Below are 27314 nucleotides of genomic sequence, written 5' to 3' on the forward strand. Positions count from 1 at the left end.
TAATCTCTTCAAATTTTCCATTCTCAACACTAAGACATTAAATAATCAACTAGGTACCAATTTTGGGTATTACGAGAGTGCTAATCCTTCCTCGTACGTAACCGACTCCCAAACCCGTCTTTCTGAATTTCATAGACCAAAAAGCGTTATTTTAATAAATCGAACCGTTTATTAAAAATAGCCATGTTCTGAAGTGACCCGATCACACCGCATCAAAAAGGATTGGTGGCGACTCCCATGTTCGTTTTCGTTTTCAAAATTAAAGTCGACGATACCGTTTTACAAAAAAAAAATGGTTTCGACAAATACGATTGGTTCTGCAATATTTTATATTTTTTATTCAAATTAGGCTGTTTTATATTTGGCTCATCTAATTTTTTTTTATTTATCGCTATTAAAAAATTAATTAAAATGACCTCTAAATTGTTAAATCCATCTTTTTCATTGTTTTTATTTTTCAATTTCTTGTTTTACCTTTTTCCTTTTTCTTTTTTACTTATTTCCCCTCTCTCCTCCTCTCTTTTCTTCATCTTCTCCCTTCTAATTTAGGAATCTTAGCTATTGCCTCCCTTAAAGATATTGTCGTTGTTTTCTTTGAACCACCACAAATAAACTCAAAAGTAGAAAATCATCTCAAAATTAAGGCATATCAATTACAAGAATAGGAGATTGGACCATGAAATTAAATTCTAAAACTTTGAAGTGACCTCACAATTTTTGAGAGATCTTTTTATTTTTTAGAAATCTAACCCTATGGGTTTGAAGAGGAGGCTTTGAGTTTCATTTTGGTGGTTTTGGATTGACTAACATCGGAGAAGACGTCGAACAATCTCAATAGTGACGGTGAAAAGCAATGACCATAGGTAAGGAGAAGAAAGGAGAAGGAAAACAAGGACAATAGGAAGAAACAAGAAGCATCCCTTAACGTCGTCATTAATAGGAACGGAGAGCGTTCCATTAAATTTAACAATGGAGTGATCAATTTGATAAATTTCTTTAATGATGGGGCCAAATTAACATTTTTTTTGGAGTGACCATGATAGGAACGACCTAATTTTAGAATAACTAACGGGGTAGTTTACCCATATTATTATTAAGTGTCTAATTGAATTTGATGTTACCAATCAATCGAGGTACAATTGAATTATAAAATTATCAAAAAAAATATATTCATTTTATAAAGCAAGAAATATTATAATTGAGGGTCTTCATGTCTCTTATATTTTAATAAATTTAGAAAAAAACATATAATAAAAATCATGAGACTTTAACCTTGAAAACCATGATCTTTGTTGTTCCAACTTTACCATTTCAAAGGCAATTTAATTTTATCTAATTTCAAAAGCGAGTTTAGATAATTAATTTCAACATTAATATTATTTATATATTTTTATTAATATAATTATAAATTTAACCATCGAAATCTATACTTTCGGTATTAAATGAGACACAGCGGCTTCGTGAAACTGGTGTGCTTTGTGCAACTGAATAGATAAGAGTACTAGTACTGTCTGTGTGTATACGTAACCTTTGCTCTCTTCTTATATGACTGATATTCCGACAATAACTAGGAAGAAGCTTCTATAGCGATGTCTGTCATCTGCTACCTTGATGATGATGATGTTGCTGAAGTGGTCGAAAATCGAATACTCATTGCAGTTAGCTTTACTACATGTACAAATGAAACTGTGTTTTTCTTTTTGCTGTAATATCCATACTGATTAAAGATCTTTTGTCTGTACACTACCTGCTGTAAAAGCAAAACCCTAAATTAAATGAAAACCTAAAAGCTAATGAAGCCTGGTTTGCATGGGCAGTAGGTAAAGACGTAAACCAGTCATGGCTGGCTAGCTTTTGCACCACTGGTTCAGCCCCCCCATTAATAAATTTGGTCACCAGGCCAGAACCCTTAGTAAATTTGATTTCAGGTTTGGCTGACAGCCTAGCTCATAGTAGGTCATCCTCATTAATGAAAAACTTTACCCTGCCATCACAATAACCTCGCATGCATGCTTTCTTCTTAACTTTTCACATGTTCCTGATCCGTCTTGTACGAAAAAATAAAATGATTGCATTATATTGTTTTTTTTTTTATCATTTAATTAGATTCTTAAAAATGTTTTTAGAATCACTAATGAGTATTTATTAAAATATATTGTTATTATTTAATTATTATGTGCAATAAATTATAAATAGTTGGTAAAAAATTATTTTATGGATCCTCTCCACCACATTATTTATGGTCCCGTCCAATTAAAAGAGAACACATTTTTTTTTCTTTTCATATCATACATGCATTTAGACTAAACTTCCAAATTAAAGATGATGTGTCTTCTTTTAATTAGGCAGGGACTATGGACGATGTAATGCAAATGGTCTATAAAATAATTTCTCATAGTTTTTAAAGAAACATGATTATGTATGTAATTTAAATGAAAAAGATTATACGATGACATATATGTAGAGGGGAGGTGGTTTTCTAAGTTGATCTTAGACCCTCAATAGAGGTATTGTTCCTAGGGATCTATGCTTGGTTTTCTCTTAGACCTCTCGATTTCGAAGAGAGCGTAAAAAGGTTCACGAAGTTTGTGGAGCGCCTCACAACCAAAGGAATGTTTAGCATTTGTCCTTGATGGTTTTGAATCCATCCAGGCCATTTAAGGGTATGGGTTCGAACCTCACCAAGGCCAAAAATGTTAAAAGAAACGTTTCTTTGATAGATTAAGTTCTCTTATTAAACTCCATGAGTTTTTTTAGACTCTCCTTAAGATGGGAAGACAAAACCCAAGACTAAATCGAACATAACACCCTAAATATAATACTTTTATTATTCAAAAATTTGAGTCCCCACTCACTTTAAAAAAATTTCAGAAAGAGAAATCCTGAACGAAATCATTTCTCTTGCATGAGAGCTTTTACTAGCAAATAAAGAAACAGGAGAAAATTTATTTCTGCTTTTTAACGTCACATTAATTTTTTAAAAACTAATGTCACATTGATTAACTTAAAAGTAAAGTGTTAACATAAATATATAAATGTCTCAAAAATCTGCAAACAATCTTATGATAATAATTGTGTTGGAATCTGTGTCTTAAGTTCGATTTCTATGTTGAGGATTTTAATGTAAGTGTAGATATATTTGGACAATTGAGTTTTAATTGTAATTTTTTTAAGAAAAAAAGTTGATGAGAATAATTTAATGGTAATAATTGGGTGACTTTGGCACAAAAATAAAAGGCTAAACGCAGATAAGTTAAATCTGTTTCATGCGGACATAGGATTTAGACCCACGAAATCAAGAACTAGGAAGAACAAACATTAATTTTGTTTTTTTTAGAAAAAACATTAACAAAACAAAACATAACTAAACAAAGAAGACGATTTCGGAGTAAACTATTTTTGGTAAAGCTCCCATGCATTAAGGATATTTCATGGGGAAGGAAGTAAACCAGCGCCACCGCCACCACCAGCTCCTGCTCCTGCTCCACCTCCAACTCCACCGCCAACAGCACCTCCTACTCCACCACCTACACCACCACCAGCACCACCAAATCCACCGACTCCACCGGTTCCTCCAAGTCCATCGACTCCACCGGTACCTCCAAGTCCACCGACTCCACCGGTACCTCCAAGTCCACCGACTCCACCGGTTCCTCCAAGTCCACCGAATCCTCCGGTTCCTCCAAGTCCACCCAAACCACCACCACCAAGTCCACCTACACCACCAAAGGGAGTAACCCCACCAAGAACCCCACCACCACCAAATGGCATGCCATTTGAGCCAATGCCAGCGAAGCCCCCTGCACCACCGTAAGTAAGGAAGTTCTTTTGGTCACCAACGGACGCAGATGCAGCACTAGGCACGGCGTCAGCAGCCATTGTAGTAGTCGTTGTGGGAACATTTCTTGCACTAGCGTGAACCACAACTAATGCAAGAAGAACAAGCAACGATGAACTCCACTTTGCCATGTCTCTCTATATCTATTACACAATCTAATCTAATCTAATTTCTGGTGTGTTGGTTCTAAGTATATCTGGTCTGTGTTGGACTGTTAGAGATCAGCTTTTAAAGGCTAAAAAAGAAAGGGGTGGACAGTTGTGAGCATTGAATGGAGCTTAAATGCAGGCAAAGGACATTGATGTCTTAAATTTCCAAGACCTACTGTAAAAATATGATTAATAGGGGTTTGAACAAATATTTTTATGAGGTTTCGGCATGGGTTTTCGAATGTCTATTAATGCATGCATTTCTCAAGATTTAAATGTTAGAGTTGAGTTTTAGCTGTATGGGTTGGGTGTAGAGGTGTTGATGGTGAAGAGTAATATACTATCGTATTAACATATTTTATTTATTCTTGCTCAAGTTTGTTTGTATCATGGTATATGCTTACGGATGAATTTAGAAATTTTGTTTAGGGAATCGATATAAAATTTTAAAATTTTGAGGGGGCAAAACTAAAACTTTTATTCTAAAAGGGCTTAGATTTTATAATTAATTTTTAGCAGGGACCAAAAATACAAATTTTCATTTATTTGAATCACTAAAAGACTTAAAATTAATAATTAATACTTTAGAGGGACTACTAATAATATTTTCCCATTTGGTCAAGGGAAGGAAAGGCCCCTTCGTTGGCTTCACCTCTATACATGATCAACCTAAACTTGTTCTAGATCCACTTATATTATTATTTTAATTTTTTTCATTGTATTATTTTAATTTAATATTTATTAATTTTATATGTTTTCTCTTTTATTAAAATTTTTAACATAAACACCTTAGAAGGATGGGGGTAACACAATTTGAACTCATGTCAAATCGGTGTCTAACAAAAGCTTTAATTACTGCTCTATACAAGTCAAGACCAGGCTCGGGCTTAGGTTTCGAATGTTGGAGTCCAAGCCCCACTCATATTTTAAATAGGCCTAATTGTTGTGTCGAAGCCATCTTTCAGGTTATATACTCTTCTCCAAATCTTTCCATATTTTGTGCATAACTTCGAGCTTAAGTGGGTAGTTTGGTCTTTGAACAGATCTAGTTGAGTGACTTGTCCAATCCATTTTAGGTGGGATTTGGATAAAAATATTTTTATTATTATTTTGGTTTGTCCAAAGGCAACATGTAATAAATTAAGAATTGATAGCCCTTTTTATTATCCAATATTACAGTCAATACAAAACATAACAATGAACATAATCTATTGATGAACGATGATTCAAACTAACTCAATCTTTTGTTACGAAATTTTAACAAGAAATACAAAAATTTGAGGCATGTTGAACATTGTCCTTTTCCACTTTTCAATGTGTCATTGATAAAGTGAGGGGAAAATTAAATGGTTGGGATGTGAAACTGCTTTCTATGGCAAAAAGGCTTACTCTAGCTAAGCGAGTCATCCTTGTTATACCCAATTATTGCATATAGTATTTCTTCTAGCTAAGATTTGTCAAGAGATTAAGGAGTTGGCTAAGAACTTCATTTAGGGATCCAAAACAGTGAACGAAAACTAGCACATGCTAAAAATGGGATAAATGTTGTCAGCCTTCTAAATGCAAGGGCTTAGGCATTAGTTGCTACAACCACAGAACCAATCTTTTTTTATTAAGTCGAGGTTCAATTTAATCCATAAGAGGGAGGCTTATTGGGTGTGATTATGCGAGATAAATATAAAGCCGGTGATGGTTGTTTGCCTAGCACTATTAGACCAAATTGCTATTTTATGTGATTATTTCTTGCTAAAGTTTACATGATTTAAAACAAGGGTTGCTTTGGATCATTGATGATGGAAAATCAATTAACTTCAAGGCAAACGTGTAGATTGCAAAGTTAGAGCCGTTGTGGAATCATTGTATGGATCTGGCTCTAATGGATGAGACTTCCTTAGTTTGTGACATGGTTAATGAGTATAATACCTGGGATTGGGATAAATTTGTTGGTAAATTTGTAACACCCTTTACACGACCCGATCGTCGAGTCTAAGTTATCAAGTGTTACGATTAATATTGGAGTAATTACGGGCAATCATATACTTTTCAATCACTTAAACATGTGATTCAACATTAAAAATTATTCAAAACATGATACACAAACATTTTTTGGTCTCACTCGAGCTTCTGAAAGCTCTTTTGCTAACCTGAATATCAAGCAAGACTAAAGTATAAGGTTTTTAAACGTTTTGGGCCAATATCACGACCTCAGATTCCTTGTCGTGGCGTTGTCCTTACAATGAATCACCTCACGACATCATACATACCCATGTTGCAATGTCACTCACTATCGAATGACATTGCGATGATAAAGACTTCTCGTTGCGTCGTTGCCACTGTTTTTGCCAAAATGCACATTCTGTACCTGTTTTAAGTGACCATTCCCAAACTATTCTCATTCTATCTTTATAAAGATAAGATCATTAAACCAAACCAATTTACAACTAACTCAAGTATAAGACCATTCAATTACCAATTTATACATTACCAACTAATCATTCTCATTTAGCCAAATACATATGCATTCACTCATTTCTATCCAAATGTTTTCCAATTCAACTCAAGTATAAACATTTTATTAATTGGAAACTATCAATTCAAAAGATGACATGAATTCATCAAAACATATACTAACATACCTAACATGCTTATCATTCAACTTACCACTCCTAAAGCATTATTCACATGACTAACTCAATGACCTAATTGATAGTTTAAGATGTCAAACCAATCAAAGCATAATCATCATTCAAATATCATTTAACCTTCACCAAAATATGCAATATTAACTTAAACACCAAATGGTATATCAATCATTAACCATTACCGTAGGCAAATAATGCCATTAAACTCAAAATGACCATAAGCATACAAGGACAGGACCCTTAAGTTTATGCCACATAGTCTAGATTCAAAATGAACATATAACTACCGTCATGGAATAGTGTGTGCTTCTTCGTTGGTCCGGTGCGAAGGTTTAGCAGGATGCAAATCTACAAGGAAGTAACAATTAAAGTAAGCATTTAGAATGTTTAGTAAGTTCAAATGGAAACTAAAACATACATTGATCACTAAGGCATAGTTAAATATTCTATTTGGCAATCAAGTTAACTCTCCTTGGCACGTTAAGACATATCTCTACATACAACATCATTATAAATCGAATGCATTAGATACGCTCTCGAATCATAAGTATCATGTCAACATTTAAAATAGAATCATGTAGTAATATATATGTCAAGTGTCATCAATACCAATTCATTTTATGCTTTAAATTCCATTTCCAATCAATTGACCATCGCCTGATGGAATTATAGTAAAATAGACTCGAATACTCGGGAATAAGTTACTCACACAAGTTAACAGTATATCAGGGTTGCTTACACAAGTTGGCATTATAATAGAGTTGCTCACACAAGCTGACATCATATCAAGGTTACTCCGTTCGGGCTAAACCTACGATACGTATAACTCTAGAATCTATAATAAATGCAATATCTCATAATAACATGTAAAATCCCTGATTAATCATGTGTATAACCCTAATTGTATGCCATATATATCCTAACCTTTTACTAAGTTCATTCGAGCATCATTTTCGTATAATTGACAATACCAACTTCTTGTACATAATTTCATTTCTCATTTTTGAGTCATATAATCAATCAATAATCATATTTGCACTCAAGACTATTTCCATTTAAATAATAGTTACATGAATTTACAAATTAGTCCATATCGAGACCTAGGTGCCAAATTCATTAATTCTACTCAATTGTAATATATATAAATTCAAGTATATGTCATACATAAAATAAAATAAAACAGAGTTCAATTTGAATATATGAACTTACCTGCTCAAAATGTGTAAAGTGGATACTGCAAGGACTAATCTGTAATTTTAGTTTTTCCTTGATCAGTTCCACTTCGCTCCAATTCTTGATCTAAATAATTATTTATATCATCAATAAATACTAAATATTTCTACTTTATGCTATAATATGTATGAACCTATATAATTTTATTTTTAGATATCCCTAAAATTTTATAATTTATTCAATTTAGTCATTGTACTTGAGATAGTCATAACTTTCAATTTCTAGCCTCGGATTAAAATTTGATTTCAATTATTCTCACTAGGGACCTTATACTTTTTATTTCTAAAATAATTTTAAAGCAAGTTTTACATTTATTCAATTTGGTCCCTAATGTAACAAAGTTAATAATCAAGCTAAATTAAATTTTGATTCTAGTCCTTTTCATATTCTAAGCTTAAAATCTACTAATTTCAAGCCTAGTTCTTCAAGAAATAAACAATTAAAACTTTCAAAAACTTTAAAAATTTTACAAATTGGTACATGGGCTAGCTAAATCAAGCTCCCATGACCTCAAATCAATAAAAAAATTACAAGAAAAAGACTTGAAAACACATACCAAATAGTTATCGGGTGTAAAAAGCTTTCAAAGGGTTTTCTTATTTAGGTTCCAAGGTTGGTGCAGTTCGGGGAGGTGGAGAAGATGAGCAATTCCACTAACTTAAGCTTTATATACCATGATTAAATTCTTAATTACCCAAATTAATTAACTTAACTATGCTTTAATTAGCCTAATCTACTTTTAATCAACATTAGTGGAATCTTCCCTCATCATCCATTAATTCATAAAGCAAAATGGTTTAATTACCATTTTGAACCTTTAGCTAATTGCCATATAAGTCCTCAAGTCTTTTAACAACTAAAATTCTATAACGATTGGACTTTTACTGTGACAACCTGTTTTTCAGTAGTGTCGAAACAGTGGTTTTGGGGCCACAAATCTAACAAGTGAGTCTGTAAATATTACAATTTAATATTTATGAGTTAAATATAGTATTATAATAAAATTTTATATGATAATTTATATTATTTGATTGAATAGTTAAGTTGAAGTGGTATATCCTTAAAGTCAAGTGGTTTTAAAAAAAGAGGTATCAAGACCTCGTTTCTATAAACCAAGATCCGTAAATATTTCAATATGCAAAGAATTTTAGTTAGACGGTTATAAGCATGCATTTTAGTTTATAATATATGTTGTTTTAAGGTTAACTTTGTAATTAAACAAAATAAAATAACATAAGACAAATAAGAAAAACAATTATCATCTTCTACCTTTTATTGGTGGAAACCAATTCTCCATGGAAAGAAAAACCAAGCTTTCAGCCTTGGTTAAATTGACTTGCATGGTACGTAAATTTTTTTATGTTTTCAATGATTTTTATGTTTTTGTAATCTTCGTAGCTTAATCTAGCTAACTCGGGGGTCAATTCGTAAAACTGTTAAAAATTTAGGGATTTATCATGAATGGTTTAAGTGTGTTTGTGAATTTAATTGTTAGATTATTAAGCTTGGTTGTAAAATATATTTTCTTAACTAGTTTTTAATGATTTTAATGTTAGGGACCTATTTGAGAAATAGTAAAAGTTCCATGTATAATGTATAAAATGGGGGAAAATATAGGCTAATATGAGCCTAGGGAAAATCGGCTAACTTAGATTTTAGCTAAAAATGGTAAATTTGCAAGTTATTGGGGTAATTTTGTAAAAATGGTTATGGAAGGACTTAATTGAATAAAATTGATTATTTAAGTGATGGAGTTTTATTAATTGAATGAAAATTATTATTTAGATCAAGAAATGTTACAATTGGATTTAAATCGAGGAAAAAGCTAAGGTTCCGAACTAGTTGTCGACTTCGTTTTAGCAACCATTCTAATCTAGGTAAGTTTGGTTGAACCATTATTGAATCAATATACATTTTATTTAGTATTTTGGATTGAGTTGTAATGGAAACATAGTTGATAGCAAAATGTGAAAAATGTGAATCATGTGGATTATAAATATAGAATGAAGCAATGGAATGAGTTAAAGGATTGATATAGAAAAAGGGTCTCGTTTGAACCTTGAGAATTCTTAGGATACAGATGACATGTCATTAGGGATTATACGATTTCGGGTGCTGGTCCTGGATGTCCTACCGATGGCTGAGGTCATGCATTTATTGTGGATTCTCCACAGCTCGTGTGAGCAGCATCGTGTAGCTAACATCCCGACCCATAGCTTGTGTGAGCAGACCTATTTCATAGCTCGTATGAGCACTATTAGAAAGGTTATGGTTATATGAAAAGGCACACTTTGTGTGAGCATTCCCGAGTATCCGATGTAATTCTGTATGGTTCAACGAGTAAGTAAAGGTTAATGGAAAGACAAGTATTAAACTTAATGTTACTAATGTTCATATGAAATGAAAAGATGGATATGCATATATGAAATGAAAAGGAGGAGAATTAATCATGTGATGGATGAAATATGCATGGAATTCATTTCTTAATATATGCTATGTTTCATAGATGTTATGTTTACTTATTATTTATTAACTATGTGGATTCAAATGAGAAGAATGTGTAATGGGTATATATGTGATGGATGATATATAAAGCCTAAAGTCTTATTATGTATATGACATGATTTACTTGGAATTTACATGTAATGTATGCTTACTAACCTTATGAGGTGATGTGTATAGGAAAGAAAAATTGACATATGGCATGATGAAAGTATGTTTGTTTAACTTAATGTGTTCAGTAAGTTTAAGTTTCTTTTATACGAACTTACTAAGCACTAATTGCTTACATAGTTGTTTTCTTTATTTTGTAGATTATCGGAAAGCTCAATCAATTGGAATCTCGTCGGAGCATCATCACACTATCCATTCGCCATATTGGTAGTTTTGGTTAATGGTTATAAGTAGCATCTGATAGGGTTAAAAGGTTATTCAAATGATTTGGCTTGTTTTGAGTTATGCCAAACTTGTTGTGGTTAATGATGATAGATGATGGCATGTAAATAATAGGTGCAAATATGAGTGGATGAACCCTTATGCATACTCTATAGTTAGTAGATATTATATGGTATGATGGTATATTTTGGAATGAGTTATTTTGGCATAGGTTCAAATTAAGACTTTGAGATGTTAAATGGGACTAAGTTTGGTGTGTGAAATGTGATGCCTTTGAATGACATATTGGTTAGACATAAAATAGATGAATATTTGGCATGTTGTTGGTGATTTGAATGTGCTTTTGATCATGTGAAATAGGCTAGGTATAATTTGAGAATGAAATTATTATATGATATGTGTGTAATGTATGTTCTGGTCATGAATTTATGATGTTGAAATTGACGTGTTTTAGGTAAATGAGTTGTGAAATCTAATGTAGGCACAATGGTTATAGGTTGAATGATTCTTGACATGTTTTAGGTGATTTTGAATGTGATTTAAGCATGTAAATGTAGCTATAGATGGTATGGTTTGGTGGTTAAGAAATGGTATTTGAAAAGGCTTATTTTAGGGGTTATTAAGGGAGCACACGGTTTGGGACACGAGCCATCGCACAACCGTGTGCCACACACGATCACCTCACACGGCCGTGTGTCATTTTAATTTTAGGTGCAAGACGAACCACATGGGCTCAGAGAGTTACACGGCCTAGCGACACGACCATGTGACCCAATTTCAAATACCGACACGGTCAGACACGCGGATTGGGACACGGCCATGTGTCCTAACTTCAAATATCAACACGGTCTGGTGAAAATTTCAATGGTTAGTTGGTTCGAGTTGCAAAAGTTCACTTCAAAATCATTTTCAAAATTTCGAAATAAATTTTAAAATCTAAAATATTTATAAAATTTCTAAAATTTACATTTAAAAAATATAAACATTTTAAAAAATAAAATTCTAAATAATATATAAAAATTAAAATTTTCTAAAATCATAATTTTGGGAACTAAATAAAATAAAGTTTATCATATTAAAATATGTTTTTTCTCTTATTTTGCTTTGAAAAATTTTCAAATATATATGGTTTCAAATTTATGTGCTCTAAAATGGAATTAATTGTATTGTAATAATATTTTAATTTGACAAATTTAATTTTTTTAATTTATCTCGAACAATTTCACTCAATTCGACTCAAATTGAATATCATTTCACTGGACTCGATTCGAAAAAATTTCAGATCAAGTTAAGATGATAAAATAAAACTCATCAACTAAATTAACTTAAAAAAAAATTTTACTCGGTCCGATCAAACACTAACCCTTCTATCTTAAAAAAAAAATCTAAATATATTATAACTAAAATAGAGGGAGGTACTCTTTATTTTAAAAAGTAAAAATAAAATAAAAAGAATCGAAGTAGACAAAATTAAGAAAAATTCATTGATTTATTTTCGTGCATACAAGCGCACCCTCACAACTCACTCTTATAAGAGCATTATAATTGTTATGGCCTATAAGCAAAAATCTAAAAAATTGACTAAGTAACTTGTGATATCCTTTCGTCTCCAACCTCTTCCACACCACTTTGCAAAAGAATGAATCAAGTCATGATATTTTCTTTTTATTGTTAAAACAAAGTAAAATAATTGAAACCAAAAAACCCCAACAAAAAAAATTTGCTCATAAATGAAGAGATAGATCAAGCTTTTGATCATCGCCCTTATGATCAACAACTCCATTGTTAACCTCTTCCATTGCTAACAACCCTCCATTGCACCGTATGCCACTCTGCCAATCCAAGCAACTTGGCTGTTCATCTTCAAATCGAAGGTGCCGATTTCCATCGCCACCACCACCATTCCATACAAATCTGTTAGCAACTTGAGTTGCTATATACATCGGAGAATGCAAAAACCCCAAACACCGTCTTGTTGGTGGTGGTGCACAAGGAGGCGAGAAGCTACTTGTTGATCCATTTTCGGGTGCTCGTTGTTTAGCCTTCCTTGCAGCGGTTCTTTCTTTCTTGTGAGCATTTTGATGGCCACCCAATGCTTGAGAGCTGTAAAACTTTCTGGAACAGAACAAACAAGAGAAAACCCTTGCTGTTGGGGCGTCTTCCCTGACTGTGAACATTGATGGAAGTTAGAGCTTTGAAAAGGAGAAATGGCAAGTGAAGGGAAAGTAATTGAATTAAGAATGGAAGATGAATGTAAGTACTGGAGAACGTGAAGGCTCTGAACATATATATGTATATATAGTTATTGAATGGAGTGATTTCAGCTTGAGCTTGACTGTACATGGGAACTGTATGGGCTTGGGAAATGGGAACTCAAAGAGATAAAAATAAATAATTGAAGAGAGGAGAAAGTATACTCCAAGACGTTTCTGCATGTTGAGGCCAAGTGTGTGTTCGTTGGTGGGAATAAATGTTTTTGGGTTTTGGAAAAGAAATCGGATAAACTACACTTTAACTTCACTAAATTATTAGTAAATTTATATTTTGGTTACTCAATTTTAAAAATTATAAAGTGGTTATAAACTATTCGAAAGTTTTCATTTAAGTCATTGGATTATTAAAATCATTACTGTATAACCTTTTTTGTTCACAATGTCTGCACTAATTGAAAGCTCTCCTTTTTCTTACCTTTCTTTTTCAATTTTCAACACTGAGCGTCAAATCGACTTGGATCTAAGGTATGTTCTTATACTCGTTGGTGGATACTAATCTACTATAATTGTCGAATTATCGCTTGGAGCTTACTAGCTAGATTTTTGAATAATTCAACGACTAATTTGTAACATTTTGAAGTTAAGTGACCAAAATATAAACTTACTAATAATTTAGTGACGTTAAGTGTTATTTACCCAAAAGGATTTTGGTTGGTGCCATGAATACCAAGTTTCTAACATAGTTATCATCTAAATGCATTAGCATTTACTACAAATTCAGGTGAAATGTACAAAAATTATTTATTTGAAACTGTTTGACTCTTTCGAAAGGTTTAATTCTCATATAAAATTCTAAATCTTTACATGATAATTACATTTTATTCTTAACCAAATTTAGAATCGAATTAAAAAAAAAACCTCTCTCAATATTATTAACATTTTCATTTACAATATTTAAACTTAAACATTATCAAAAATCCTACTTTGGGTTACATTTGAGCTTTATGAAGACATCCACATGGTGGAGAGCAGAGTGTCAGAAGAGATATTGGAAGATGAGGTTTGTGAAGTGTGTTGAATGGCTTAAAGGATAAAAGTCAGTATAGCCCACTTGATTCTCTGAAACTGAACCACTGGGTGCATGGCATGGGTGCCCTTACTCATTAATTAATATATTCAACCTTTTTCTCTGCTGCTGTTTGGATCAACTGACTTTAAACTGCCAGTCAGTCAGGTGAGTCACTACTGGTGCGGTTTCTCCACCGCCAATCCCATGCAATTTGCCCCTATTACATCTAGTCGAAATTTCAGTTAAAATCGAATTAATTGATTAAATGAATTTAATTTAATTAATTCATTAATCAATTGATTTAATTCAATTTAAAATTAATTAATATTTTTTTAAAAATTCAATTATTAATTAATTCGATTCGATCGAATAATTAAATTTTAGTTCAGTTAACGATTAAAGAATTAAAAAGTTCGATTAATAACTGAATCGACTGTATGAATACCCTTATACCTACCTACCTCTGCGTTTTCTCAACTAAAGAGAAATCAGAAAGTTTTTGTTTTCTTTTTTATTTATGGACCATAAACATAATTCTTACGGACTTTGATTTCATTTTAACAAGAGTTAGAATATGAACTTTCTTTTTGTGGCCCCAATCAAGGGCCAATCTATAAAAAATTTCAAGAAATTAAGATCAAAATTTAATTATAAATTTTGAGAAATTAAAATATATATGTGAATTTATTTATGATTCCATCATTTTAAACCATTTTTTATTTTAAATAAAAATATAATATTAGTATATATAAATTTAATAATAAAGAAAAATTGCAGAACCAAGACCCACCAACTACCTTTACATTCGGCCCTAACTATAATATATTATATGGGAATCTAAATTTTATAAGAATTTTATTCTCCAAATTTTAAAGTGGAGAATATTTAAATTACAAGTTATTATAAGAATTTAAAAATTAAAATATGGGAATCTAAAATTTATACTTGCACTTTTAAATTGAAACCTATATGTTACTTTTAAACTTACAAAATAGTTTTAATATTGATATTTTTACTAATAATATTTACAAAATTATAATATCATAAATGACCCTTGAATGTATATCAAATTTTCAATATAGTCCATCCAATTTAAAATTATAATTTTTAATTCTTATTATTAGTAAAAGAATACCAATATTAAAACTACTTTGTAAGTTTAAAAGTAACATATAGGTTTTAACTAGTAAATTTTATATTCCTATATTTTTAAAGTAATTGTATTCCAATATTTTAATTTTTAAAATTCTTATTATAATTTTAGTACTTTTCTAATTTAGAAAATAAAATTTATAAGTGGAGGGACCATATCAAAATTCTGATAAATTTTAAAGTGGATAGACTATATTGAAATTTTGATAAGTTTTCAGGGACTATCATGATATTACTCCATTTTATATTTGAGCATTTCATTTGCCCAAAGTGGAACACGATTTCTGCAAGATACGACTTTCAATGGGTAGAAAGTGTAATTAATTACATGTTTTGTAATTATAAAAAAAATCTAATTCCTTGGACATGTTTGATTGATAATTATATTACTAATTTGTTAGGAATAAATCAAATTAAAATGTTATGTATAAAATTACACAGAATTAAAGTTGATGATATATATTTCAATTCATGTATAGAATTGTACATTAAACTAAAGTTTATGTATAATTTTGAAATTTATCCCAATTAATATTTATGTTAAGCTTTAGCCTTAGAGGGAAATTTATTTCAAAGCCCCTATCTTTTGTTTTTTTTCCTTTTTTCTCATTATTGTTCTTCAACTAGCTTCTCGTTTTCCCTCTAAATCTTTCATATCTTTGGTCTTTTCTAATTAAGAAATTTCGAGTTTCCTTTGGTCTTTTTCATTTGTTCTTAAAGATTGAATCTTTTTTCCTTCCCCTGGATCTCGTACTGAGTCCTTGAAGAACTCAGTTGCTACTTAATCCTTTCCCAAGCCTGTTACCTTTTTAGTCTCCCTTGTTGCTACTCTTTCACCTTGTCTTAGGTGTTGACTATGTCCCAACTGAGAAGATTCTCTTAAATTGCGGTGAAAAAACGAGTTATCTTATAACAGTAATAAAAAAATAGACTTGGGATATCGGACTCAAGTTACTCCCTTGAACTGAAAAATCTGTCATCTCCCTAGCTGCTACACAAGATCCGACGGTACTCGTAGTTCCTTACATGACTGCCCGTGTTTTTCGCTCCAACTTCACCTACAATTTACCGATAGTATTCGACCAGGAGTTTGTCTGGTTGTATTTCGACACTAATTCGTACAACAGTCAAAACGCAATTGTACACCCCTATGATGAAACATGGTTCTTATGACTAAACTGAGGAGCAATAGAGATGGGGAGAAGAGATGGGCGGTGACAAGGATTGGTGGTTCTTATGGTGGGTGTTGGATGGTAATGAAAATTGGTGGTACTTATATTACAAAAAACCGGAAAAAAAAGTGTTTTAACTAATTATAGAGAGATCTCTAATTTTAGTCAAAAGTAAAAAAAAAATGTCATATCTGCAATCTGGTAGTGGACTAATGGGATTTTTAATGACAGTAACCAATTCGACTAATTATCTTAATTAAAGTAACTAAAATTGACCAAAAATAATTTAAAGTGACTAAAATAAAAAAACAATATTTTAGAGTGATCTGTAATGTAATTTACCCTATTGTTTAAGGCCCTTATAATTTTAGTGCATTGATGATGTCTCGTGAGCCTAATAAAGTGATATGACTAAGTGAAAATTTGAGCTTGGCCCAATTCCTTATTATTATCAATTTATTAATAGTTTACAAGTAAAAATATTTTTAATAACAAGTACAATACAATTACAAACATGTATTCAGATAGTTATAAAATCTAATCAAAATAATATAAATGAACGAAAATCAGAATATAATTAAACAAAACTCACCCATATCAATTGCAAACGATGAACCCTATTCGCAATAATATCAAAACTTTATTATCTTTCTGTTTTTTTGGTTTTTAAATCAAATTTAAGAGTAAATAGTAGAGGTGTTCGAGAGTTGAATCCATACCTCTTTAGATTAAATGTGGGTTTATATTTTTCTACTTGTATCAGCCCGAACAACCATTTTATTGTTTAAAAATAATAAATTATATATAATTTTATAAATAAATTTTAACAATTTTTTTATTGTGTTTCAACTAATAAAATAGACCATTTAAACAAACCTAGGTGGATCATGCTTGAGCTCGAATCGATTTTTTTTTTTGGAGCTGGAACTTGGCCTAATTTAATCTGGTCCATGAACACTCCTAGCAAACACTATATAAAGGGATAAAGTATCATTTAGTCATTAAATTTAACAAAATTTTCTAAATTGGTCCTTGAAATTTTTTTATCCACTTTAGTGACTAAACTTGATAATTTTTCCCAATATTAATCTATATGATGTCATGACACTCTAATATTATGTCACGCCATTGCTTAAAAAGTTCAAATGATGATATGATACAAATTTAAAATATCATATCATGAGGTACTAAAATTAAGGAAAATTATGAAATTGAAGCACTAATGTCTAATAGGGACAAAAATGAAATTAGACCAAGTTGGGAAGAATCATCCAATTGAAGTAGTGGAGGACAACGAAGTGATGTCATAAGGACGTGGACAACTACATCAATAGAACAAAGCGTTGTCGTATAACATCATTGTAAAACTTGTGGAAGAGGTTGGTTGGTGCTAAAGAAAATCATGGCAGCAACGACAATCTCTGCCGTCCAGTTTAAGGCCAATTATTTCTTCCTAGGTTTCGTCTCACCCTTACGAATAATTCCATTTTCATTTGTCCATGTTTTTTTTTATTTTATCGAATTAAATAAACATGTAAGAATAAGCTTTTCAGATTTGTTTATTAAATAAAATAAATACAAATAAAACTTATTCACAAGTTTATTTATGTGTTAAAATCATATTATAAGTTCTGCTCATATTTACTCTGTTTGAGATAATGTCTAGAACTACCCATAACTCTTCATCAACCCATAAATAAGAGGATAATATGCTTCAGTACCCATAATTCCTCCCCAACCCATAAATAAGAATATAATATGCTCCAAAAGGCTTGAAACAAAGTCATCCTACATTGACAACAATATTTATACCAATCGAATTAAGACTCAATTCATATTTATGTGTATTTGATAAAACTCTAATTGTAAGATTTATTAGAAAAATAACATATATTATATTTGGATGAGATTTATAGTAACCTTTCCTGTTTTAAGATTAAATAATATATATTATATGCCAAACCAAAGAAAGATATACTTTATAAAGAAAAATTCAAAATATTTGGGAGGGTGAACTTGTGAAAAGGACAGGGAAGCAAACTTTTCCAAATAGGGTTAATATACTATTTAGTATCTGAATATATTTTTAATGTTCAAATTGATACCTAAGTTTCTCATTTTAGTATCTCGAATTTGGTTTCAATGTTCAATTAGGTACTTAGGCCAAACAATATCATATGGTTTGATGAATATTTGACATGTATGCTCTAATAAACAACATCATAGGTATTTGATTGAGATAAAAAAAATCTCGAATACTAAATTGAATATTAAAGTCAAACTCAGGTATTTAACTGGGAAACAAAACTCAAGTATCAAACTGAAAAAAAAATTCAAGGTACTAAAGCAAATATTAAAGCCAGACTCAAGTACCAAATTGGGGCAAAAATAAACTTAGGTACCAAATTAAATATTTATGTCAAAATCAAGTACCAATTAATCCTTTCAAATACCAAAACTCCACGTAGGATATAATATAATTATAATATTACATCTTATTTTATAATATACCTAGCAAAAAACCGTTAAGTTACTTAAAACTGAAAAATGGTTAAAAGAAAATAATATTTTAACTAATTAATATTTATTTATTATTATAATAATATTATTAATTTTAACGCGAAAGCTTAATTCTCGGCAATGTCTGCTCTCGCAGGCTCAAGAATGTCACCAGTTGCAGCCGTAAGCTTCGCTCTCTTCTCCACCATTTCCAATTTCTCATCTTTTATCATTTATTTTCCTTTTATTTTTCTACTTTTTTTTCTTCTATAGGCTTTTTTTTTGGTTTATTTTCTTTTTGTAATGTTTGCCTCTCTCGATCCAATCTAAAAAAATTGTCAGCTCAAGGACTCAAAACATGGATTTTATGAAGCAGATGAATTTTCTGGTACTGTTATTTTAATTTTGTTGTAATTTCGTTTAATATTTTTAAAATTTTGATGGATATGCCACTGAATTTCGGTTGAAACTTTGCTGATTATGTATTTTTTTTATATATATTTGCTGTTTTTTTTTTTTTTTTAGGTTTCGGTATACGTAATCCTGAGCGACGATCATGAAACATAAGATTTTAGTGTTTTGTTTTTCGTTTTTAGATTGGTTTTGCATATTTCTTCGTTTGGATCTAAGGTGATCTGATTGATTCTGGAATCTGTAGACGAGAGAGGCATTTGCATACTTAGAAATTTAGCTAAAATTTGGCCTTGGATCGAGAGATGCTAATATATTGTGAATAAATTGTACCTAATTTATGTAAAAGTGGAAGTGATCTTCCTTTTGTTACATGATTGAGGCAAATTGGGATGCAAATGGTAGAGATAGGAAGTTACTGATGTGTGAAAGTCTGTTGGTTTTGATTTGATGTTTAAGCTATTATTACTTGGAGGTAATGCATAGGGGAATACTAGATTTTGACTGAGAGGTTGTGAATGTTAGCTGAAATGAGAATATCTTGATTATGCTTTACTGGTTGATGGATTGAACTGGAAAAGAGTGGCTTGAAGAGCTAAGCTAAGACATTGTTTATGCAAGTACATTGACCCAGGAACTTGTTTGAGGAACATGATCAGGGAGGCGCCTAACACATCTGATCAATTGATTGAGCAAGAATATACATCTGCTGTTCCCTGTGTAGCAAAGAATGTAAATAATTATAATATCTCTGTACAGACAGGTGAGGAATTCTCCGTGGAGTTTCTTAAGGAATGTGTTGGCACAAGAGGGATTCCTGCTATACCAGATGCAGCTCAGATACATGAGAAGAGAGTTGGGATAAACCAAAACCAGAACCAAGAGCTGATGTATCAGGATCTAGCCCAAATTCTTGGGTTGAAAAGAATGGATTCTGAGTGTGTTTCTGATCTTTCTGATTTTTCTTCTGCGCAAGGGTCTTTTAGAGAGAGTGAAAATGGGTCTTGTGTTGAAAAATTAAGTAAATACCAGAAGGAAGATGATGATATTGGACAAGTGGCAAGGAAGGCTTTCGGTGAATTGAATTGTGATTGGAGCCATCTGAATGTCTCTGCACCAGCTACTACACCCAGTAATGTATGTGACACTACTAGTTCCAGCAACTTTGGTGGGCAGGGAGCTTCTGATCGAACACCATCTGGGAAAATGAAACTTCTTTGCAGCTTTGGTGGAAAAATATTGCCCAGGCCTAGCGATGGCAAACTCAGATATGTTGGGGGAGAGACACGTATTATTTCCATTCAGAAATGTCTTTCTTGGAAGGAGCTTGTGAGGAAAACATTAGATGTTTTCAACCAACCTCATTCAATCAAGTACCAACTTCCAGGTGAGGATCTTGATGCCCTTATATCTGTTTCTTCTGATGAAGACCTTCAGAATATGATGGAGGAATTTAATGGGCTTGAAAAGCTTGAGGGTTCTCAAAGGCTGAGGATATTTTTGATTCCTTTCGGGGAGTCTGAAAATGCACCTTCCCTTGAGGCTAGCACCATTCAGCAGAGCAATCCTGATTACCATTACATGGTAGCTGTTAATGGGATGGTAGACCATAGTCCTAAGAAAACTTGTGGCGGGCAGTGTTTACCCAGTGAAGGAAGTCAACTAGGACCTGCTTTGGATCATAACCCTAGTTTTCTAAAATGGTGTCCAACTTCATTACTCCCTTTGGAGACTATGAGTTGTTTCAATGCCTTGCATCCATCTCAAGTTTTCCTTGATTCCCAGTATACAACCAGATCCCTAATTACATCTCCACCTATTTCTCCTCTAGCTTTCCAGCGTGGAGATTCAAACACTGTTTGTGCACAAGCAATTGGTGATAACTCCGGGATGGAAAGCAACAGCTCCTTCATTACAGTACACTTAAGTTCTGAGAACTGTGGAATAGAAAATCCTAAATACAAGCAAGTTCAACAGGTTCCACCAGCTTTGATGAATTATAGTCTCCCTTACATAAAGGTTGATGCCAGCCAAACATGCCAACCATATGAAGGGCAGATATCAAACCCTGATCCCAGCACAAATTCCACGTCCCTTTCAGTTTTAATTAAAAATAATAGGGATTATAATGGTGTCTCACATGAGAGGCCTATCTCACAAGCCGCCAATCCATTGAACCTGTTGTCAGCATCTGTTGATTCCATGGACTCTCACCCAGGCATGCCACATGCATTTTCAGATTCAAAGCTGCAGGAACTTGGAGGAAGGTCTGGTTACTATTCACAAGAAGGAACTAGCCCATCTTCCCCTTTAAATTTTGCAACAACTCGATCAGCTTCAAATGTAGTGCAGGAAACGTTGATGCAACAACAAGATAGTATTGGTCTAATGAAGTCCTGGGCAGAAAATGATTTGTCAGATAGTGAAGCTACATCAGATTCAATACCCGATATGTTGATTTTTTCTCCAGATCCTGACGCTTCATCCAGGAATAAACCTATTCATAAGGGTGCTGATGATTGTAATGACAAGTGCCAAACAGCTAAAATTGATTTGAGTAAATCCATTTTCCTGACACTTAACAACTATGATACTACAATCTTGGATGCCAGTAACAGCTCTGATAAAATTGATCCAGTTTTGCATCAAGATGAAAAGTTTTATGAGTGGAGAACCCCTGACAGCAATATGGTAAGCAACGACAAATTATCTAATGCAGACTGCAGCCGAACTTCTGGTGTTGCTATTGATAGTTGGAAAAAAGATTCACAAGTCTCTCAGAAGATGATCACTTCATCCTTGGATATTAAGGATAACATAAAGCATCCACAGACCTTGGACAAAACCACGAATGATATAATTGAATGTTGTGATTTCAGTGGGAAAGTAATTGTTGGACAAGGTAGCATTACTTCAGGCACCAGCAACCCTGAAGTCACATGCTTATTTCCAAAGACCATGGAAGACATAAAAGATGAGAGTTCAGCGGGTGCTCTTATCTCTGATTCATTGAATGGCCCATTGTTGATTAAACCGCAACAATTGCAGTGTGTTTCAAGTCAGAAGGATATATCTAAAGAAGATATGCTGATCAGCTCAATCAATTTGTACCTATCTGCAGTTAATATTGATTCTTATCTGTGCTCAAACTTGGACAAGGATGACCTTCAGTCTATGTTACAGAATCCAGCAAAGAATGCAGTTCCTAGGAGAGACTTCTCTCTCATTGATGATGACCTTAATTATCCCATTCAAAATGCTGGGAAGATGGCCCCCATAAGATCTGTGCATGGGAATTCAATTGTAGAAGAGTTTACATTTGCTCAGACAGAAACAGCAAGCGTGAACCAACATCAAATCCAGCAAGACCCAGTAGTTATTTTGGAAGATGGGGTCACAAGTGTGCCTTCTAGGATTGAAGTTTCATCTGCAATGGTCCTACCTGTGGATGTGACTGGCAGAGATATTGTATCTCCTATTGCTAAAGATTTGGTGGATGTCATTCCAGAATCTGAGTTTGAGGTAAGACGAGTTAAATTTCGTGTCCAACTAACCTGTTTGGATGCTAGTAAGCTTAGGTATATTCATGGCTTTGTTCATAGGATGCTGCAGCTGATGACCCAGACAAGGATGAGACCTTCAGTGATGCTGTGATAGCTGAAATGGAAGCCAACAGCTATGGCTTGCAGGTTCCGTGCTGAACTGATTTATACCTGTTTTCTATAAAAATTTCTTGTATAACAGGTGACAAGTTCATGCAGTGTAGTTTAGTTTAGTGAAAATTTTACAGTGAAAATTCAGCTGCAAATATAAAGTTTCCCCATTGGCGAGTTAGCAAAGCATTCTTTTTTTTTTTTTTTGAATGAGGTTCCATTTAGTTTGTCTATAAGCAAATTAACTTATGCATCAGTTTGTAATTTGATCTTGTTTACGGAGTTTCTCCTCTTCTTTCTGTCTTTTTGCCATCTCCTTCCCTTGCCATGACTTTTACGTCATGTATATTGGTAATTGTCTTTAAAATCAATTCCCATAGCTTTCCTCTTTTTTCTTTTTTCATTGAAAATCAACAATATTGCTATTAATCTACTTTTAGTTGGCAACAAGGTTAGTGGTTTAGTTAGAAGATTTGATTCTACAACTACCAGTCTTGTTTTCTCTTGTAACCAAAAAAATTTGAAAAAATTATCTATCCTCTATTATCCCCTCCTTTAACTTTACTCCTTGCTTGCAAAATTAGTTTCTGAAGGAGAATGAAACTTTTCTGATTCTGATGGACAGATTATAAAAGATGCTGATCTCGAAGAACTAAGGGAGCTAGGATCTGGAACATATGGAACTGTTTATCATGGAAAATGGAGGGGAACAGATGTTGCTATAAAGAGAATAAAGAAAAGTTGCTTTTCTGGGAGATCATCAGAACAAGATCGACTGGTGGGTTTCCAGATAGATTTCCTTTCTTTTCTCCCCTTCTCTTTCCAGTTTGCAATCCTAAGTAGGAGAGTTGATATTGAATCTCGTAAGATGCTTCATAATGATTTAGGGTACATATTTGATCTATTTATGAACATTTGCTTGATTAATGTCTAAGCAATTTTATCTTTGTAAATATTCATGACAGACGTTCTCATTTGTACTAGTTATTCTGTTGTACAAACTTTGGGTGTTGAAAATTCTAGAGGGAAAAATGGAATATTTTTGCTGGTTAGATGGATTGGATGGTGCATTTGTATTCTGGGATTCAGCCAAAAAACACAATAAAGAGGCTGTAAAATATTAGCACTATTATTATGTCATGGAAGTCAAATTCATGGGGGTAAAATATATCCACTATTGTTATTCTGCAATTTGAGATTCATAATCTGCTTCTGTTATTTTCATAAAGCTTGTCAGTTCTCGAGTTAAAGTTGTTTGTAGCAAGCTATGACATTTATTACAAGAAAGATTAGCTGTGATATTTATTCTGTTCTTCTGCAAATCACCTGTTTTAGGAAGATTAGCCTGTGTTTTGTCATCATTGCTTCAAATTTTAAATAAAGGGTGTTGGGAAGAAAGTAGAAAATGGCCTTCTGTTATCCTTCAGGTTAGATTTAGTGTTGACTGAGCAAGACTGGGATAACTAACTTAAACGTGAAAGGCAGAAACAGCTAAAAATATACAGGGAGTCAGAGAGATTGAGTCCTCTGCATTTTGAGCTGGGTTGTTTTTCCCTCCTTTGCTTCCATTTTTTTTCTATTGTAACAGCATGAAGAAATGGGAATTAGTAGTAAGATCCTTTAAACACTTTTGTAGTCTTATTCTTCATTGCAGTTTGAGTTATTTTGCATGCCTGAAGCTGATGAATGTTTGCCTGTACCAGATGAAAGACTTCTGGAGAGAAGCACAGATCCTCTCAAATCTGCATCATCCAAATGTAGTTGCATTTTACGGAGTAGTACCAGATGGAATTGGAGGAACCTTGGCAACAGTAACTGAATATATGGTAAATGGATCCCTTAGGAATGTCCTAACAAAGAAGGAAAGGTAATATAGGTTCAATCTCCCAATTTTATAGTCCTTCATTCATTGATAATACACTTACTGTTTTTCTTTTTTTTGGAATCCTTATGCAGATCACTTGATCTTCACTCCCAATTCTATAGTCCTTCACTTGTTAATAATGTACTTACTGTTTTTTTTTTTTTTGGAATTCTTATGCAGATCACTTGATCTTCACAAAAGGCTCATAATTGCCATGGGTGCAGCTTTTGGCATGGAATACTTGCACGCCAAAAACATTGTCCATTTTGATCTGAAATGTGACAATTTGCTTGTCAATCTAAGGGACCCACAACGACCCATATGCAAGGTAATCAATACAAATTCCTCTCTAGTAGACATTTTGATTTCAAGGTGCCTTAACTGACATTAAAACCATAAATGGTCAGAAAGAGGAATTCTTAATTCTGGTTAAGTCCAAAATCATTTTTGGTCCACAAGATGAATGCTGATCATATGTATACAATAGAATAACCTTAAACCTTCATGTTTCTGTAGGTTGGAGATTTTGGATTATCAAGAATCAAGCGCAATACTCTAGTCTCTGGAGGTGTGCGAGGAACTCTCCCATGGATGGCACCAGAACTGCTAAATGGTAGCAGCACCAAGGTTTCTGAAAAGGTCAGTAAAGCTGTATTCTAGTTATTTAATATGTCTTGCCGCAGTGAAGGAAAGAATGATGCTCATTAAAGCCAAAATTTATGATGTTTAATTTGACAGGTTGATGTTTTCTCATTTGGAATTTCAATGTGGGAAATCTTGACCGGAGAGGAGCCATATGCCGATATGCATTGCGGTGCCATTATTGGTAAGATTTTGATTTGTCTAGTATGTTAATAGCCCCGATTGTGAACAAGAAAATATAACATGCATGGAAAAGTGATTGACGTGATATTAGTTCCAATGTGGAGGGCATATGTTTGCTAAACTGGTGGATCGTCTTTTTCTTTGCTTTAGTATAAATCAGCAATCCAAACAACTCAAGTAATCAAATTGAAGCGATATCATAAAACTGCATGCACTTAACCATCCTTCCTGTCCGGTTTTTTAGTAAACAAAAGCCTTGTGCTTTTCACCAAAAATCTGGCTTTATTTTCGATTGGTGAACTATGATTGCAGGGGGGATAGTGAAGAACACTCTTCGACCTCCTATTCCAGAACATTGTGATCCCGAGTGGAGAAAGCTGATGGAACAATGCTGGTCTCCTGATCCTGAATCAAGGCCATCATTTACCGAGATAACAAAGAGGTTGCGATCCATGTCTATGTTGCTTAAACCCAAGGGACCTCGTAATCAACCGAAACAAACAAGGCCATAATGTCAACGGTATGATTCAACATTATATGCAAGCACCTGTTTTGTTATTTTAGGTATACCTGTAAAGCTTAATGTCTCCAACACACCATTTGAGGATGTGCATATGTAGAGTTTGATCATTGATAGCCAAAATTTTTTCCCCTTGTTGATAAATATATCTTCATTGTTTATTCTTTTGTTAGATAGTTATATTTTTTATATTGTATCAACTTCACTAAATGAATATAATTATCCTCTCAAAGATCTCACCTTTCAAAATCTAAAATTGATATCTGAAATATTATTCTCACCACACATCATCGGGGTCACAAATATTGAACTTCCCATAAAAAAAATTATGTTTCTAATCAGTTCCAATCCCCAATTTAACATGTTTTTTTATACAATTTTACCGTTATTTATAATTATTTCTGACCCTTAAATCGAAAGATACTATATGTGTGTTTAGGTGCAATTAGATTTATATTTTATTGGTTATTTGCAACAACAACAATACTAATTAAGTTAAACTTGCTAAATCATTATAACACTGTTTTGAGATATATATATGTGTGTAAAATATATATTTTTCTTAAATATACAAAGAAAGCAAAAAGAAATAAAATTAAGAAAAACACTATACCATATAAAACACAGTGTTTTCGGAATATACTGAATGATGTTATCAAATGTGGGCAGAGAGAGACAGTAGTATACTCTAAAATATTATAATATCCGCTCTTCTTCCGACAAGAAAAAAAGATCCCCATGACAATAAGAATATACTCTTTGACATTATCCCTAATATGTCTCCTCCAATAATTTCACTTTAGATAATTAATTTCACTTCTTGTTTGCATAACAACAAAACACCAAAACTATATTTAGATCTTCTGCTTTTCCTTTTGTTATTAGTTGTATGTCATGCAACACTCAGAAACAATACCGGTTTCCCGACCACGGTGTTTTCCGATAATACCGTTCCCAGACAGCGGCAGTTCATATCAAACAAGAACGAAAATGACCCGAAGTTTTAACAAAAAAAAAAAGAAAAACAGAAGAAGAAGAAAAAAGCTAAAAGAAATGGTGCAATCTAGACAGTAAAAGCCATGGAAGTTTCTTGCTAGTTTCCACTTTCCAACACTTGGGAAATAGTTTTTTTTTTCCATTTGTTATTTTTGCTTTTAAAAACGAACGTGGCCCGACATT

At 32.7% G+C, this 27314-nt stretch overlaps 3 protein-coding genes across 5 annotated transcripts; 1 reads left to right on the forward strand and 2 right to left on the reverse strand.

Annotated features, from left to right (window-relative positions):
• Window positions 1–3249: 3249 nt before the first annotated feature.
• LOC105792342 (glycine-rich protein 23) lies at window positions 3250–4058 on the reverse strand. Its single transcript, XM_052634316.1, has one exon. The coding sequence runs from the start codon at window positions 3967–3969 to the stop codon at window positions 3430–3432; it is 540 nt and encodes a 179-aa protein (XP_052490276.1). The 5' UTR covers window positions 3970–4058; the 3' UTR covers window positions 3250–3429.
• An 8201-nt stretch (window positions 4059–12259) lies between these two features.
• LOC105793698 (protein LATE FLOWERING) lies at window positions 12260–13003 on the reverse strand. The gene has a single exon (XM_012622544.2). It carries the CDS (start codon window positions 12932–12934, stop codon window positions 12482–12484), a length of 453 nt encoding a protein of 150 aa, XP_012477998.1. The 5' UTR covers window positions 12935–13003; the 3' UTR covers window positions 12260–12481.
• A 5978-nt stretch (window positions 13004–18981) lies between these two features.
• Window positions 18982–26296, forward strand: LOC105792343 (uncharacterized). Of its 3 annotated transcripts, XM_012620871.2 has the most exons (10): window positions 18983–19045; window positions 19205–19250; window positions 19388–22795; window positions 22876–22962; window positions 23552–23704; window positions 24630–24793; window positions 24971–25118; window positions 25307–25429; window positions 25529–25616; window positions 25928–26296. In XM_012620871.2, the coding sequence occupies exons 3-10, from the start codon at window positions 19925–19927 to the stop codon at window positions 26125–26127; spliced, it is 3834 nt and encodes a 1277-aa protein (XP_012476325.1). In that variant the 5' UTR covers window positions 18983–19045; window positions 19205–19250; window positions 19388–19924; the 3' UTR covers window positions 26128–26296. The 3 variants fall into 3 exon arrangements, with proteins under 3 accessions (XP_012476326.1, XP_012476325.1, XP_052490551.1); XM_012620872.2 differs by lacking the exon at window positions 19205–19250 and having other exon boundaries at window positions 18982–19045; window positions 20033–22795; XM_052634591.1 differs by lacking the exon at window positions 18983–19045 and having other exon boundaries at window positions 19054–19250; window positions 20033–22795.
• Window positions 26297–27314: the final 1018 nt, after the last annotated feature.

Source organism: Gossypium raimondii, chromosome 8 (assembly GCF_025698545.1).
Source record: "Gossypium raimondii isolate GPD5lz chromosome 8, ASM2569854v1, whole genome shotgun sequence".
NCBI classification, from domain to species: Eukaryota; Viridiplantae; Streptophyta; class Magnoliopsida; order Malvales; family Malvaceae; genus Gossypium; species Gossypium raimondii.